The sequence below is a fragment of the Amphiura filiformis genome, chromosome 19 (assembly GCF_039555335.1).
Source record: "Amphiura filiformis chromosome 19, Afil_fr2py, whole genome shotgun sequence".
Taxonomy (NCBI): Eukaryota; Metazoa; Echinodermata; class Ophiuroidea; order Amphilepidida; family Amphiuridae; genus Amphiura; species Amphiura filiformis.
The window spans coordinates 21,347,711-21,362,756 of NC_092646.1; the positions used below are offsets into that span (position 1 = coordinate 21,347,711).

At 36.3% G+C, this 15,046-nt stretch overlaps 1 protein-coding gene across 1 annotated transcript; it reads left to right on the forward strand.

The window, feature by feature from the left end:
* The first annotated feature begins 1,169 nt into the window (after nt 1-1,169).
* On the forward strand, nt 1,170-12,693 carry LOC140141041 (protein FAM228B-like). Its single transcript, XM_072162819.1, has 7 exons — nt 1,170-1,342; nt 4,656-4,832; nt 6,544-6,621; nt 7,561-7,755; nt 8,644-8,812; nt 9,536-9,680; nt 10,818-12,693. The coding sequence occupies exons 1-7, from the start codon at nt 1,241-1,243 to the stop codon at nt 11,026-11,028; spliced, it is 1,077 nt and encodes a 358-aa protein (XP_072018920.1). The 5' UTR covers nt 1,170-1,240; the 3' UTR covers nt 11,029-12,693.
* The last annotated feature ends 2,353 nt before the right edge of the window (nt 12,694-15,046 follow it).

Below are 15,046 nucleotides of genomic sequence, written 5' to 3' on the forward strand. Positions count from 1 at the left end.
CTATAGGCCTACAAACACAATAAATGTGGATGGTTCCATTTATGTATTGCAATGTCAAAAAATAACCCAATGGCCTATAGGTCTAAGATCATAGCATGCAGGCCTACAATATGGCTGTGATCAAACTTGGGAATAAGCATGATTATCTCGGGATAACATGATTATCTCGGGATAATTATCCCGGGATAATATGATTAGGCTATCCCGGGATAACATGATTATCTCGGGATAATCTGATTTTCCCGGGATAACATGATTGTTTCGGGATAATTATCCCGGGATAACCTGATTATCCCGGGATAACCTGATTCCCCGAGATAACATGATTATCCCGGGATAATATGATTATCTCGGGATAATTACCCCGAGATAACATGTTTATCCCGGGATAACATAACTTCGGGATAATTATCCCGAGATAACATAACTATCTCGGGATAATTTTCAAAAAAAATATTTATTAAATGTCACCCATGAGGCTTATAATTATCATTTGGCAGTGTGCCCGTGTGTGATAAAGTCTTCAGGTTTTCAAGAATTTAAAGGTTAACGCAGGCCTATAGTAGGCCTACATTTAGGCCCTTTCTCGTTCACTATTAGGCCTACTTGCAGTATTTTCTTTGTTTTGAAATGAGTGATTACAGCCCAATATTTGGTGCTACCTTTCCGCGTTTTACTCTAAAAATGTAGGCCCTATGAGAAAATAGCTAGTGAGCAGGGGCCGGTCGTAACGCGCTTGCTATAAAAAAGTTTTCCCCGAAGCTATTGAAAACGTCATAATATAAATATTCATGACCTCCTTCTAAGCGCACGAATCCAACGCTTACCGACAAGGCATGACAGGTGGAAGAGGTCGGGTCAAAAGTTCAAAGGTCATCTCCACAGAGACGACACAGAAAATAAAAATATAGTTCTCCTTAAAATCTCAATTTATATGCCACATAATAACAGAATGTTGTTTGCAACTATTTGGATGTACAACAAATATCATATTAATCATAAATAACTCATTTATTTTGCTTCAAAATTAACAGAAAACTTACAAAAATGGGCGCGTATGAATTCCAATGCGGCTCAAAGCGGCGGAACACATCGTATAAACTAATGTGTTGCTCGTCACTTCCTTGTGTACACAAAATGTATGGGAGAAACAGATCGATAATAAATTATAAGTGAAGATCCGTATAATACTCGACTGTATTGCGACAGGTGTTCTATAGTTACACTCAGGAAACGGAAAATGATGACAAGAAACGGATATAGTGGTGGAATAAAAGTCCATGCTCCATCATTACGAGAAGAACTACTGGCAAATGTGACACCAGAAAGGATCCATTCTTCTGTGAGTATCAATCAATCATTCATCATGTTCATGCATGCATTGCATTGAATGCATTTCAACTTAACAATGACTTAGTAACTCCACTTGCACATTTTCATAAAAATCATGTCGATAAATGATAATAAAACTCTAGGTATAGTTTCCCATGATTCCTAGCCAAGAATTACTTTCTAAGATATCTTTTTTTATTAAATCAAATTCGTAAATAAAATGAAATTCATTCTGCATCAATATTGTGCTTAAAAATATCTTTAAAAAAATAAGCAAGTTCGATAATTCAGAACAGAGTGCAGTCAGTGCACTGCATTATTGCGTTAAGGCTTAAAAAATTTGCGTCTTTGTGGAATGTGGATCCATGCAAGTTTGCCGACAAGGGGTCGCAAAAACTTGAAACCACACAGATATTTGTGCGTCCATCTGAAATTCATGATTAATCAAACTGGGAAATGCCGTGAAATTCATGATTTTACTGGGAAACGCCGTGATATGCAATCCATGATCATGATGATCCTAATGGCAATCCCTTGTTTAGGCTAATGAAAGTCGATTCAAAGTTTCCCGTTACCCTACTCCGCTCAAAACAAATTGTTGGCCAAATATTTCATTATTTTGAATAAATGTTGATTTCTAACAAACTTTTAAATATACAAATAAATAATTGTGTTTTTAAATATATCATAAATCTCTTTCTGTTGATTTTCAGGGATTTTCTTTGCATATAGGAGCATGGTATATGGCTAATAATGAATTAATAATGAGTACCTATTCAATTCTCTGTCCCGCACTTTTTGATCTGCTCTGATCTCATCCCGTAAAAAATATTGTGAAACTTTTGATAATAGTTGTACAATCACCTTCATGTGGTTGTAAACTACATCTGTAAACTACAAACTGTGATTTATCACATGTATACATGGGCAGCTATTGGTTTACACCTGTAACAGATGCAATAATGAAATGGTGTAAAATAATGAATAATGAATAATGAAATGGTCACCTACACAGTCATGAAAAATTATGTAACGGGAAACTGGGAATTGACTTTCATTAGCCTTAGGAAAGTTGTTGCTACTCGTACGTGTATTTTTGATGTCATATTCCATCATGTCCATCTCATGATAAATTTCCTTTAATATTTCCATGACAGTTTTGGTCCAAAACATGGTCAGACTCGGAAACAGACCTGTGAAAAATTGTTGGGTCCACGCGGATGCAAGATACACATACCGGTATGCAGAAAGATTGGTGGCGCATCCAAATTTATAAAATTATACGCATCTGGACACAATGATGCGCAAAAACAAGAACCCTGCTGGGGGATATCATGGCTGGGCTCACAGAGTATTTCAATGGTGATAAACTTTGCACTTTTCGAAGAACCTGTTTTGATTTTTTTTCAATTATTGTTAAGTTAGGTCGGATAACTCGGATTGACCCCCTGTCCCAGAACTTTCATATTTTTAACAAACCAAGGTTTAAACCGACCTTGGAAGTACCACCAGTGTTGTAAATGAAAAATAAAATCACAGGAATATCCGATCAGTCAAAGTTCATTCCCACAGTCGTCTATGGGAGGAGAGTGTAGGCCTACTTGTACAGCTGTTCATTCAATTGCAATTTCTATAAATGCAAGGTGGAATGTAAGTTTAATATTTGGCCGCATAACATGGGAAAAAAGGTTGGTCGTTCTGGTTCTGGTTGAGTCGGCATTGCCAGACATGCTGTACTTCACCAACGTCAAATACCAGTGAAACTTTGTTACCAAAGTCCAAACCCCAAAGTCAGAAAGATGGACTCAACAATATGGCATTTTTAAATTTTATACCTTAAGTTTGGTTCACAAATTTAATATTCATCCCATTTCCCACCACTTGGGGGATGTCGTTTTCTTCAGGGGGTGGGTCGATCATGAATACATTGGTGACCTGATGAGGCAAATTTTTAATGTGAAGAAAGTGTATGCACTGTGCAGAGAGTGTTAAAATTTTGATTATAAGTTAAACGAATGCGCTCTCATTGTGCAGAATATTTGAGTTGCCATCCTTTTGGTGTAAAAATTTGTATCATACCACTATAAGGGAAACATCAAAGAACACCACTAACCTGATATATTTTCGTATCTAGTCAGTGATTGCGTATTTTACGCTTTATATCTAGTCAGTGAGAGCGTATTTCGCAAGCCCGATACGCGTGTACGGCGAGGTATGCGTATAAAGGCGATTTGTGTAAATCAGGCGCGTAAAATGCACGCAATCTGTAATACGCGGAACAGTTATCTATTTTTTGTAATGTTTTTCCTATTTAGCAGCAATTAAAATGTTTAAAAACGTAATTATTTCAATATTTAGAATGACTTAGTGGTATGATAAATTCGTTATTAGGTTCAGCGTCGGTATGGTACGGGAAATTATCGTGCGCTCAGTGTCACGATAATTTCCCGTACCATACCTCCGCTTCACCTAATAACTAATAATACCCCCCTCTTTTTGGTCTAAAGATTCTATTACTACCCCCAGGCCCATATATATTCATGACCCACCTCTTCCTAAGAAAATGACACCCCCCTTGTGGTGTTGACTTGTATTGACTATTGAGGCTTTAGCAGTTATCAGTATCACAATCTTAATAGGCTTCATACAAGCGCACACTATAATAGGTCTACCTTCAAATGGTGCTTTTAATTAAACTGTAGATACAATTGAATTACTACTGGTGCTGAGTTTAATTTACTTTTAATTATGATGTTATGACAAGCACAGTACAGTAATTGCAATAATAAATTTTAAATGAATGTATGCTTCAATCATTCAGCTTTCAATTATTAGAAATATTATTCTACAGGACCCGGTATCTGATTTTATATACTTTCAACCACATTAAATTATGTTTAAAAATTTAAAATTTTTTTTTTTTTAAAATTCATAATTAACTCTCTATTCAATGCATGCTGCTATCATATAGGGGCAGCCTTCCCGATTGCAAAACATTTCAGCTAAAATAGGTTAATAGAAGAAACCAGTAGGCTTTTTCCAGTGAGCAAAAGGCACAAAGCTTTAATGGCAAAGGCTGCAGAATTTCAGAATGCTTTGATATTGAAGGCCTAGAAGTCTCGAGGGCAATTCAGCCATGGCCTCCTTGAATTTTGAGGCTTGCATGATATGGTGACCAGGCTGGTTATAGGACTGAGAGCTGGAACCCAGATACCTTTTGGTTTATTATAGAATTGTTTGTTCTCAAAAGACTTCCCATGTTTTGTACTAAAAATTTAAAATCATTTTGTAACTTGCATTTAACTATTTTGTCTCTTGAACAGCCTGGAAGAAGAAGACAAAGGACAGTTGCATCACCAACAGAAAGAAGACCATGGACAAGTCCATCAAAAAACCGATCAAATACAACAGTAGTATCTGCAGGAAGCAGTCGATCAACTCTAGACCAAACACCAAAGATTCAAAACTGGCTTTGCCATAAATCAGTCAGAGGCATTCAGGTGAGATCTCTTCACTTTATACTATAGTTACAGGGACCCAAAGCAGTAAAGCAATTATTGTCTTCCTGCCTTTGCCCCCATGCCATTTCAATTGTGTAACTTTGGACACCAGCGACCCATCCACCCATCATTTTGGATGGGCATTGCTCATGGGGCAGAAAAGATTCGGCAGATATTCAATTCTAAAAAGAATGCTTGAATGAGTTTTGTGAACTCAAAACAAGACCAGTCTAGTAACTGAAGGCTGCAGCAATTACAGTTACTGAACCCCTAGAAGGTGCAGAGGTTTGGTTTACATGTATGTTTTCAGGGTCAAATTGAGGACAGGAAAAATTTTGGTGAAAATGATGGACATTTGTCAAATCATGGCTAAGACCCTGTTGGGCACATGTATCTTTTACCATGTGATTGATGTAGTTCCCTTGCATCATGATTTAGCAAATTGCCCGCTTTCCTTTTAGCCCAAATTGGGCCAGTTTGCTATTATTGTTCAGTGCTCACATGCCATATTCAAAATATGAAATACCGGTATATTGTTATCAGTACAGCTCTTCTGTAAAAACCTACTGAATTTTTTCAAATATTGTTTAAAAAAAGTTCCAGTCTCTATCAATAACATCGATGGTGCGCCGTACACATTTCAGTTCAGAAGATATTCTAAAGTATTTCAAATGTGTGTGTGGTCTCAATCTGGTTTGTAGAAGTGTATTTGATTTCTGTGTATACATAGAGTCTGTAGATGTTTACTCAAACTTCAATAGATGTTGGTTTATGTTTCCCATTACGGTGCTAATAGTTGGTTATCTTTTGTTGCTGGGTGCTGCTACCTGGTGCTACTGATTCCATTAGTGTGGTAAATAAATGAAATCAATACTACAGAGAAGGAAGGGGACAAATTTATGACAACGAATTATTTCATAGACTTGTGAGCATTAAAAGGGCATTTTGTGATCCACCACTTTCCTCAAAAACCTCTGGCTACATAATGTACAAAGAATTCTTGCAGATTAATTTGTTTAGCAAAAATATTGTGAACTTTGGTGAAAAGTTCTGGTGTTACAACACGTACATTGTCTATGGAACATAATCATGCATAACTCGCCAATGCAAAATCAACTGAAATTTTGGGAATAAGCTTTTTTCATGGATATCTACTGAAAAATGTCATAAAAAGAGGATGATATCATCATTAAATACTCTTAAAATTGATCAAACCAAGAGTTCTGAACAATGCTTCTTGATTTGAGAAAACATAACATAAAGATCAATATAAGAAAATATTTGCTGTTTTTGTTCATAGTTTCAGAAATAGACATTGGATTTTTCAAAGTAGGGTGTCAAAAGCTAGTATTAAGGACAGATGTTGGTCACCTCAATGCTAAAAGTTTGAACATGGCATATATCGCATATTCTGAACTCTTCAAGTGAAGCACCAAATTATGTGTCGCGCATCAAGTTGTTCTTTTTAAAAGACACTTCTTTTTTGGAATTTACCTTATAACACATCATTCATCAGTTTTCTCCATTTTTGCTTTGATACATGTGATACAATCCTATTATTTTCTTATTTTTTTCTAATTTTCACAGACATGTTAAACTGTGTGTCCTTGAGGTGTTTAATACTGTGTCATAACCAGTGATTAATCATAAATTGGACAGACAGAAAATCCATAATGTTAACAAGTTCTATCATTCACATATTCTTCTACAGGAAAAGGCTGACCCTGAATCAAAGAATACCAAAAATATGTACATGGCAGTATTAGATAGAGAAAACTCATTTGTTAGGGTAAGTAGTCTTCTATCTTCATTAAACCGGGGGGAGGGCACTCAACTTTTGAAGTTACGGTATGTGCCTGTCAATTGGTCCCCTTTTTTAAAGTTGAATATACCCAATGACCCTCTTTTTTGTTAAAGTCGTACCAGATGACCCCCTTTTTATCAGGGCCGGCTACCCAATGACCCCCTTTTTTCCTAAAATTGTATCATCAAAATGCCACATAGTAATCCAGAAGCTTTCAAATTCTGTTATTTCAGCAAGTTTGTATTGTAAATTTGGGACAAGAAATAGAATTTTGCTCCATTTGTTTTTCAAAATTTTCTACCCAATGACCCATTTTTGACATTTTATACCCAATGTCCCCCTTTTCACTATATTTTACACAATGACCGCCTTTTTCATTTTGTTTGTACTCAATGACCCCCTGTTTTTAAAACAATGTTTTGTACCGATAGGCCCCTACTTTGGAATGCTGGGAGGCACATATACCTGTCACTTCTAAAGTTGAGTGCCCCCCACAGCATTTAACAGAATGGAAAGCTCTGGGGAATTGACATAAATTGAGAGGGCAAAATAATCAGAACTGTCGGGTTCGAACCAGTGCACTCAAATTTTCTGGTCCAGAGTTTATCCAACTGTATATATTTCACCAGTTTAGCTTAAATATGGCAAAATTTTCATGCACTTTGCGCATTTGTACTGTAAACTTTATTCTGCAGCCATAAAGTGCCTGTCCTCCTATACACACCGATGATCATTATGGGTTAAACCAATCTTGTTGCCAAGACTGGTGATCAGCCAATCAGTGTGATTTTTTATCGCCTGTGTGTTTATGCTCATATACGTGATACGCACAGTTCCGACCATGGGAGAAATAAAAAATTTACTTCAGATGAACATTTTCTACATATATATATTTTCATGTTATCTTTTAATTTTTTTTTGCAGGATATTGAGAACGAATTACTCCATAAATCATTCCTAGACAAGCGCAAAAAGGAGATGCTGTACAAGAAATGGAGCGAACAAATCTTTGAACCGATTCAAGACAAGATTTACAGAGCAATGAAAGGCAACTATGCAGCTGTGGATCGCAAGAAACGAGAACTGTTTAATGACTACATAAACCATAGAAACAAAAAGGTAGGGAAAAAAGAAATAAAGAAGATTTCACTAATGAGACAGAAATTTAAACTACTTTGTTACCACTGTGAATTTTGTTCGTTATGAACAATTCCAACTAAAAACGAAGGTGATTTACTCACGTTTTACTGACGCTTCAACCCGGGATTTCACCACTACACTAGTGGTTTCATCAGACTGTCACCTCAAGGATGAAGTGGCCTACGCACTCTACAACATCTTTGACCAGCTCATCACGCCCTCTACGCTGCATGAAATGAAACAGTCAGATGTGATGAGTTGCCAGTCTGATGAAACCACTAGCGTAGTGGTAAAGCGTCACTAAAACGTGAGTAAATCATCTTCTTTTTTAGTTGGAGTTGTTCATAACAAACAAAATTCTTAGTTTGAATCAACATTCCTAATGAATTTGTTCAAAGATCCTTTGTTACCAGTTATCAAATTCCAGAACTTCAATGTTTTTCCTTCATTAGCTGTACTAGCGGAATGGCATATGCGCCTCGTGCGTGTGTGTTAAGTGGCGTGTACACCAACGTGCTTACGATAGCACGCTTTCTGCTAGATTGGCATAGCCCGTCGGTTGGCATAGCCCGTACATAGCAACCGCTATTATTTGCCCCGAAAAACTCACTTTTTTACAGATTTTGAGGCCAATTTTTGACCGTTTTCAACCAAATAAAGTTCTTGCCCTCTCTGTATATTAGTTTTATTAGTTTTTAGGGCATATCTTTCAAGATACTTTTGATGAGAAAAATAAGATATGAATAAATCAAGGCTATATATAGCATGGCTATTTGAGCTGACTGAACCACTAGAAGGGTCAGAGGTTTAGTTTATGTTTCATGGTTCAAAATAGACCTAACAGTTTCTTCATTTTTAAACACACAGGGCTATGTATTTCTAGACACTTTTGATGAGAAAGAATATGATCCTCTAAGCCTAGTGGCACCAAGACCAGCACCCATCACAGCAACTACAGGAGCATTAAATGATCCATTGATTGCTCAGCGTAGAGAGAGAAATGATGAGGATAGGATGGTCATTAGGTGCTATACAGGTAAGATTATGGGCTATGGACAATATGACCTTAATTTTTCACACAGAGGGTGTAGAATGGATTCAGGTACATGTAACCCATTGATATTCACACTCCCTGTGTGGAAGATTAAGGTTACGTCTTCCGTAAGGTGTATTGATTTCAACTGGAATAGCTCTATTTGGTGAACTAGGCTGGTTGTCACTACGCCAGTCGGAAGTAAGCTAGAAGCAATAACAATGATGACAACATGTCATCTTTCATTTTCAATGCAGCACTTTTGGTGCCTATAGTATTATACTCATACAGGGGAAGGTGGGCACGCTGCCTGTGGGGATAGACAGTAAGTAAGGGTTGTCTGAGCGAACTCAAAAATAGCGCAAAAATGATGCAAGTGTATATGAAAGAGAGTCATGTCGCCAGGTTCGAACGTTGTAGCGGCGTCCGCTGAATTCAAGTATGCCTGTGGGGGTCGACGATAAGTAAGGGATGTGTGTGCGAACTAAAAAATAGCGCAAATGGCACAAGCGTTTACAAAAGAGAGTTTGCGCGTAAGCGTGCAGTTGAATGCTCCGTGTATACCCAGATGAGCGATGTCGCCAGGTCCGAATACTGTAGTGGTGTCCGCTGAATTCAAGTATGCTTAGGGAGCACAGGTGTGGAATATGTGTTTATGATATACTCAAGGCAAAGTTAGAATTTTATTAGTGATGTAACGTTGGTGTTTTCATTACCTAATTACAGGACAATCATTATCAGAGAAAGCTGTGGAGCAGAGTAGACTACCGCCATTACCTCTAGTCCCTCTGGGAAGACATGGTACAGAATGTAAAACCTGGTTGGCTATGCCATTGCATGATATAGAGAGTCCTGTCAGGCACATGAGCAGGTAAGTCTTATTGTTTGTTTGTTACTGCTAGTCCTTCTAGGAAGACATGGTACAGAATGCAAGACCTGGTTGGCTATGCCATTGCATGATATAGAGAGTCCTGTCAGGAACATGAGGCCTCATGATTGTGGGTTCCAGCCCCGCTGTGGCCATGCGTGTTGTGCCCTTGAGTAAGGTGCTTCACCTCAAAACTCCTCTCTACCCAGGTGTATAAATGGATGCCGGCATTCTTTAAATCTAGGAAGGTAACATACTCGCTGTAGAGGATGCGTAGCGATCCCCCTGCAGCAACATTACATGGAGGAGTCTGGCCCAATCGCCAATGAAAGAGGGATTGGCTCTCCATTCACTGTTTATATACAGGTTCGCCTCCTTCACCTCTTTTTAGCCACGCATTTTGTACATTTGTATGTGTTGCAGCTTCTTCATTAACTTAATGTTTTTAACTTGTAGCTATAACAGTATAAGGCCATTCCATTTGAAATCCATACATCCCATATGGAAGATGTGACCTTAATATTCCACACAGGGAGTGTGAATTTTAAATGGGGTTATCTACTTTGAAATCTATACTCCCTGTGTAGGAAATTAAGGTCATGTCTTCCATTGGGAGGATGTATGGATTTCAACTGGAATAGTCCTTCATGTGTTTCATTGGGAACTCATGTATAAGTTTAGTTTTCCAATAGGAGTTTTAACCTTCTGACCATGAAAAGTCAGGTTATTTTCCCCACTCTACTGATACAATGTTGTCAGAAATGTGTAGCTAAATATGGCCATCATATTCTTGTTATGTGAAGGAAAAGAGGAGATCCGAGGAATTAAAGGAAAAGAAAAATTTAAAGAACAAAGGCAAAAGACAAGTAAAGGAAGCAAAAGACAAGCAAAAAATAATAGAATGTTTAGAGAGAGAGAGAGAGAAAGAGAGAGAGAGAGAAAGGGATGGAAAGAAACACATGAAGAAAAAAAAGAAAGAAAGCAATATGGCAAAAGAAAGAAACAGATAGAAAAGACAAAGATGGAAGAAAAATGCACACAAGATTAACTTTATGAATTATCCTCCAAAATATTAATGTTTTTCATGAAGCAATATATTATATGACAATATGTATTTTTTCTACTATTTTGCAATTTCAGGAGAAGAATGAAAGGCGTATTCAACGATTGTCATTTTGACTTCAAAGATTGGCCGAGTTTCAGCGCGGACTCTACATCAGCTTCCAACGCCATCACCACCAATATTAACTCCACCTCCTTGGATGCACAAATGGATTCTCTCACCACAAAGGATGAAGTCGTCGTCGCTCCACCCCCGATGGAAAACAGGTCCTTGGCTTTTGTGACATAGCCAGGTCAAAGGTTGAATGCAATAATGACCTCGCAGGTCAAATGTTATATTTGATGACTTTTATGGCAAATGTTATATGTAATCAATGTATTTATTGTTTAGTTAAAAGAACAACTAAAAATGAACAAAATATAATGTAAATAGCAGAGTTAATGTGCAATCAAAAGCAAGGAATTCAATCATTTGATGAACAAAATGTGACATGGCATATCAAAAAGAGACACTTATGGGCAGTTTATCAATTTTGAGTGTTTTGTATATCTTCAATATAGAGATATTTTGCTCCACAACGCCATTTTCCCCAATGAAATCAAACATTCCTAAGTGAAGATAGTGAGTTTGTAAGTTATGGTATTATAAAATTGGAAATTGAGATATCGGTCGGGCCTTTAGAAATATTATTGACAATGTTGAGAGTAGGAATGACCTTGAAAAATGTCTGAAAAAATACAAGATGTCAGTTATATTCCGGTCTGAAACTATCAGACAATACTTTAAACATTATTAAGATCACAAATTTGCAACAAACCCAAATTGTGTAAAAAATCACGTGGGCAGATTTTTTGCTATTTCTCCATTTACGATCCTGCCCAAAAGTGTCTCATTTTGATATACTTCGTTACAAATGTGTATATTTTTATCACATTTCTTGACACTATGCATGCAGAAAGAAACTACTAGGCATATTTTTGTATTCTTGCATAGTTTTGTTATGATATTTGCGATTTATTATAATTATACACCAAAAAAATTGAACAAGTGAAACACAATTTTTAGTAAGAGTGACTCTTGATTCTATGCATTACATCAATAAGGTCTTCCTATGGTAAGATTGCATTGGGTCCAACCAAAATGTAGGCCTTAAGCATTAATATGAAGACAAGGCTGAACTGTTATATCAGTTAATGATATTATATTTTAAAAATATGGTAGAGATATATTGTAAAAACTCGATAGTTAGCACATGTGGTTTATACTATCGAACGCTTTTGAAAACATGAAATTGTACCAAAGTCTGCTTTACCAACTGAGCTAATGGGGTTGAGACACACATTTGCAGGGTTACTTGTTCGTATATAACTATGTCTATCGATGATTTGCTCAAAACCCTTTACACTTTTGTGGATGGGGCTCTTCACGTTTGCATGTTTTAAAAGCTCTCGAAAGCAAGCACATATGCACTCATAGAAATTGTTCGTTGGCATTACTCAGTAAGTTGATGTAAGTCGTTGCGTCAACTTTCCGAGTAATGCCAACGCATCATAATTTGAGTAACGCTGACTTCGATATCATTATGTTGGTCGCACTCATTTGCACTTACTTTATTGAGTTGTTACAACTCAGAAAATGAAACTAGCCTAGGTTAGCATAATTTTCTAGAGGTGTGCTATAGTATACAAAATTTTGCACTGATTACAAAAATAAATATTTGAATACTGCTAATTGTGCAGAAAATGATCCAATTACGTGAATTAAGTAACAAAGTACCAAATTGGGATAACTCAAAACAATAAGTACCAGTAACTTAATATGAACGAGTTACATCAACTTACATGTTGAGTTACAATAACTCAACTAATTGGTTCTTTGAACCTTGTTTATTTTTCTAAGTTCCCTGAACATCAACTTTTTAAGTAATGCCAACAGAGTTGATTAGTTGACGGAACTTTTGAGCTTTTCAGCATTTTTAAGTTCGGATAACTAAAATGAATTTTGTTTTGGCAACTTTTACACTATTTTTGAGTTGTCCAAACTTACTCCTTTTGAATTAAGCCAACAAGGCTGAACAAGTCATTTCTATGAGTGTGCTCACTATCAAGTTTTTTACGGTAGTTACTTTGTAACTATAAACTCACAAGTTCAGAGTTTTGAGCCACTCCAACATTATAGTCAGTACTGGTATGTGCTTTGTGAATGGGGACATGATTGAATTAAGAGTACAGCATATTATGTCCTCATTCACAAAAGACATACCACTGACTATACCATGTATACAGATGTCTTCAAACAAAGAACGGCAACTCAACAATTGGAATGTCTCAAAACTCCCAACTTGCGACTTTGCGCTCATTTTGTGGAAGTTTATAGTGATCTATATTGATACTTCCTGATCCAAATTCTCAAAGACTTTTAATGTTCAAATCCATGATAAGATGTCGAGTGTCTCCATGGATTTGATAACTTGCAAAAATGCAACAGAAAGTCTTTGGGAAATTGTATCACAGATATGGAATATCACAGTAATTATGTATTGTATATTGTTTGATAATCATTGTACAGGGTTTAATATAAAGATTCAAACAAGTGTGCTGATTTCTTCTAAACCACTCTAGCCATTTATATGTTGTCACTATGGGAAATGACCAAAGAATTGGGCCACAAAAAAAAATTGTTTGATTGGCATAATCCGACCGACCCTAAAATTAGGCCCGACCCTAGATTTTTTTTAGTTTTTTTGCAAAAAAAAATTAATTAAAGTTTTCTTCAGATTTCCTTTTACAAATTAAGCGTACTGCTAGCCGTCCAGCGCTATTATTTGCACAAGGTCCAATGCACACGCTTGATGTTGCGCACGTATACGCGATGGTTATGCTGTCAAAGGAAATCTGAATAAAACTTTAATTAATTTATTGATTTAATTTTTTTTTAAAGAAGAAAAAAAGTTCCAAGGCCTTTATCAAAATCAATTTACAGCTTTAAAAGTTAAAAAAAAAAATCCCAACCTACTAATTTACGCCAATCAAACAATTTTCTTTTTGTGGCCTTGATGAAGTCCGTCCAGTATCACAATAAGAAAAGGAATGTATTTCTTGTTGATGAAATCCATGTTCTGTTTGTATAGAATACTCTTTATGTATATAGAATATTTTTGTCTCTCAGAAGGAAAATAAAAATGCCATCCAGAAACTTGGAACAAAAGAAAACAATGAGCACTGTGCAATTATTTTGTGTGTCGTGTGTTAGTACCGCATAATAGTGGACTTGGTTCATATGTTCGGTCGTGCTGAAATTGCTTAACTTTATGTGAAAACCAATTTTGCAATAAAAAAGAAGCCAGAATTTGATCATCAAAACTTTCCAAAGCTTACCATGCACTAACTGAGAATGAATGGATGTGTTGGCCTATGTCGGATGAAAGGGGTGTGCGTATTTATGAAACCTCATGTGAAATGGTTACGTTGTGCAGCAATAGGCCTAGTCATCATTTCAGGATGGAGCTTTCTTGAGGCGAGAGCATTTAATTCACTCCCAGTCTCCCAAAATCATGAAGGTAGCAATTACGACGGGTTTATATAATACAAAAGATAATTCATACATTTAGCATTTTGATCGGCCAATTATTATACCCCCGAATTGCGTTCTGAAATGTTCAGTGATTTGTTTTGCTATCTACTGTAGATAGCAATTACGGGCGAGGTTTATATAGCACTTTGATCGGCCAAATAATATAGCCCCAATTGCGTATTGAATCATCATCGCTTTTAATATATCAGTTATGTTTTGCATTTAAGTTTGGATCTTGTCTGCTATACAAGTTTTAAATTTTATTAGCTTCGTCATAATAGCATTTCTTTATACAGCTTTGCATTCGCATATTGGCTATTTTTTTCTGAACGCACGCCAAGTTAGAAGCAGTTAAGAAACTCTTTTGGTATATTTTTATGTTTGATATTTGTTTTGCTATCTACTGAAGATAGCAATTACGGCGAGTTTATATAATACAAAATAAATTCATACATTCAGCATTTTGATCGGCCAATTGTAATATCCCCGAATTGCGTCCTGAAATGTTTGGTGATTTGTTTTGCTATCTACTGAAGATAGCAATTACGGCGGGTTTATATAATACAAAAGATAATTCATACATTTAGCATTTTGATTGTTATACCTCAATTGCGTCCTGAAATGTTTGGTGATTTGTTTTGCTATCTACTGAAGATAGCAATTACGGCGGATTTATATAATACATAAGATAATTCATACATTTAGCATTTTGATTGTTATACCTCCGAATTGC

Bases quoted from the DNA above. Each gene is read 5' to 3' on its own strand.
- LOC140141041 (XM_072162819.1), top strand. From the start codon at position 1,241: ATGATGACAAGAAACGGATATAGTGGTGGAATAAAAGTCCATGCTCCA. The intron at 6,622-7,560 runs GTAAGTAGTCTT...TTTTTTTTGCAG, and splicing joins GAGAAAACTCATTTGTTAGG to GATATTGAGAACGAATTACT. The intron at 7,756-8,643 runs GTAGGGAAAAAA...TTAAACACACAG, and splicing joins TAAACCATAGAAACAAAAAG to GGCTATGTATTTCTAGACAC.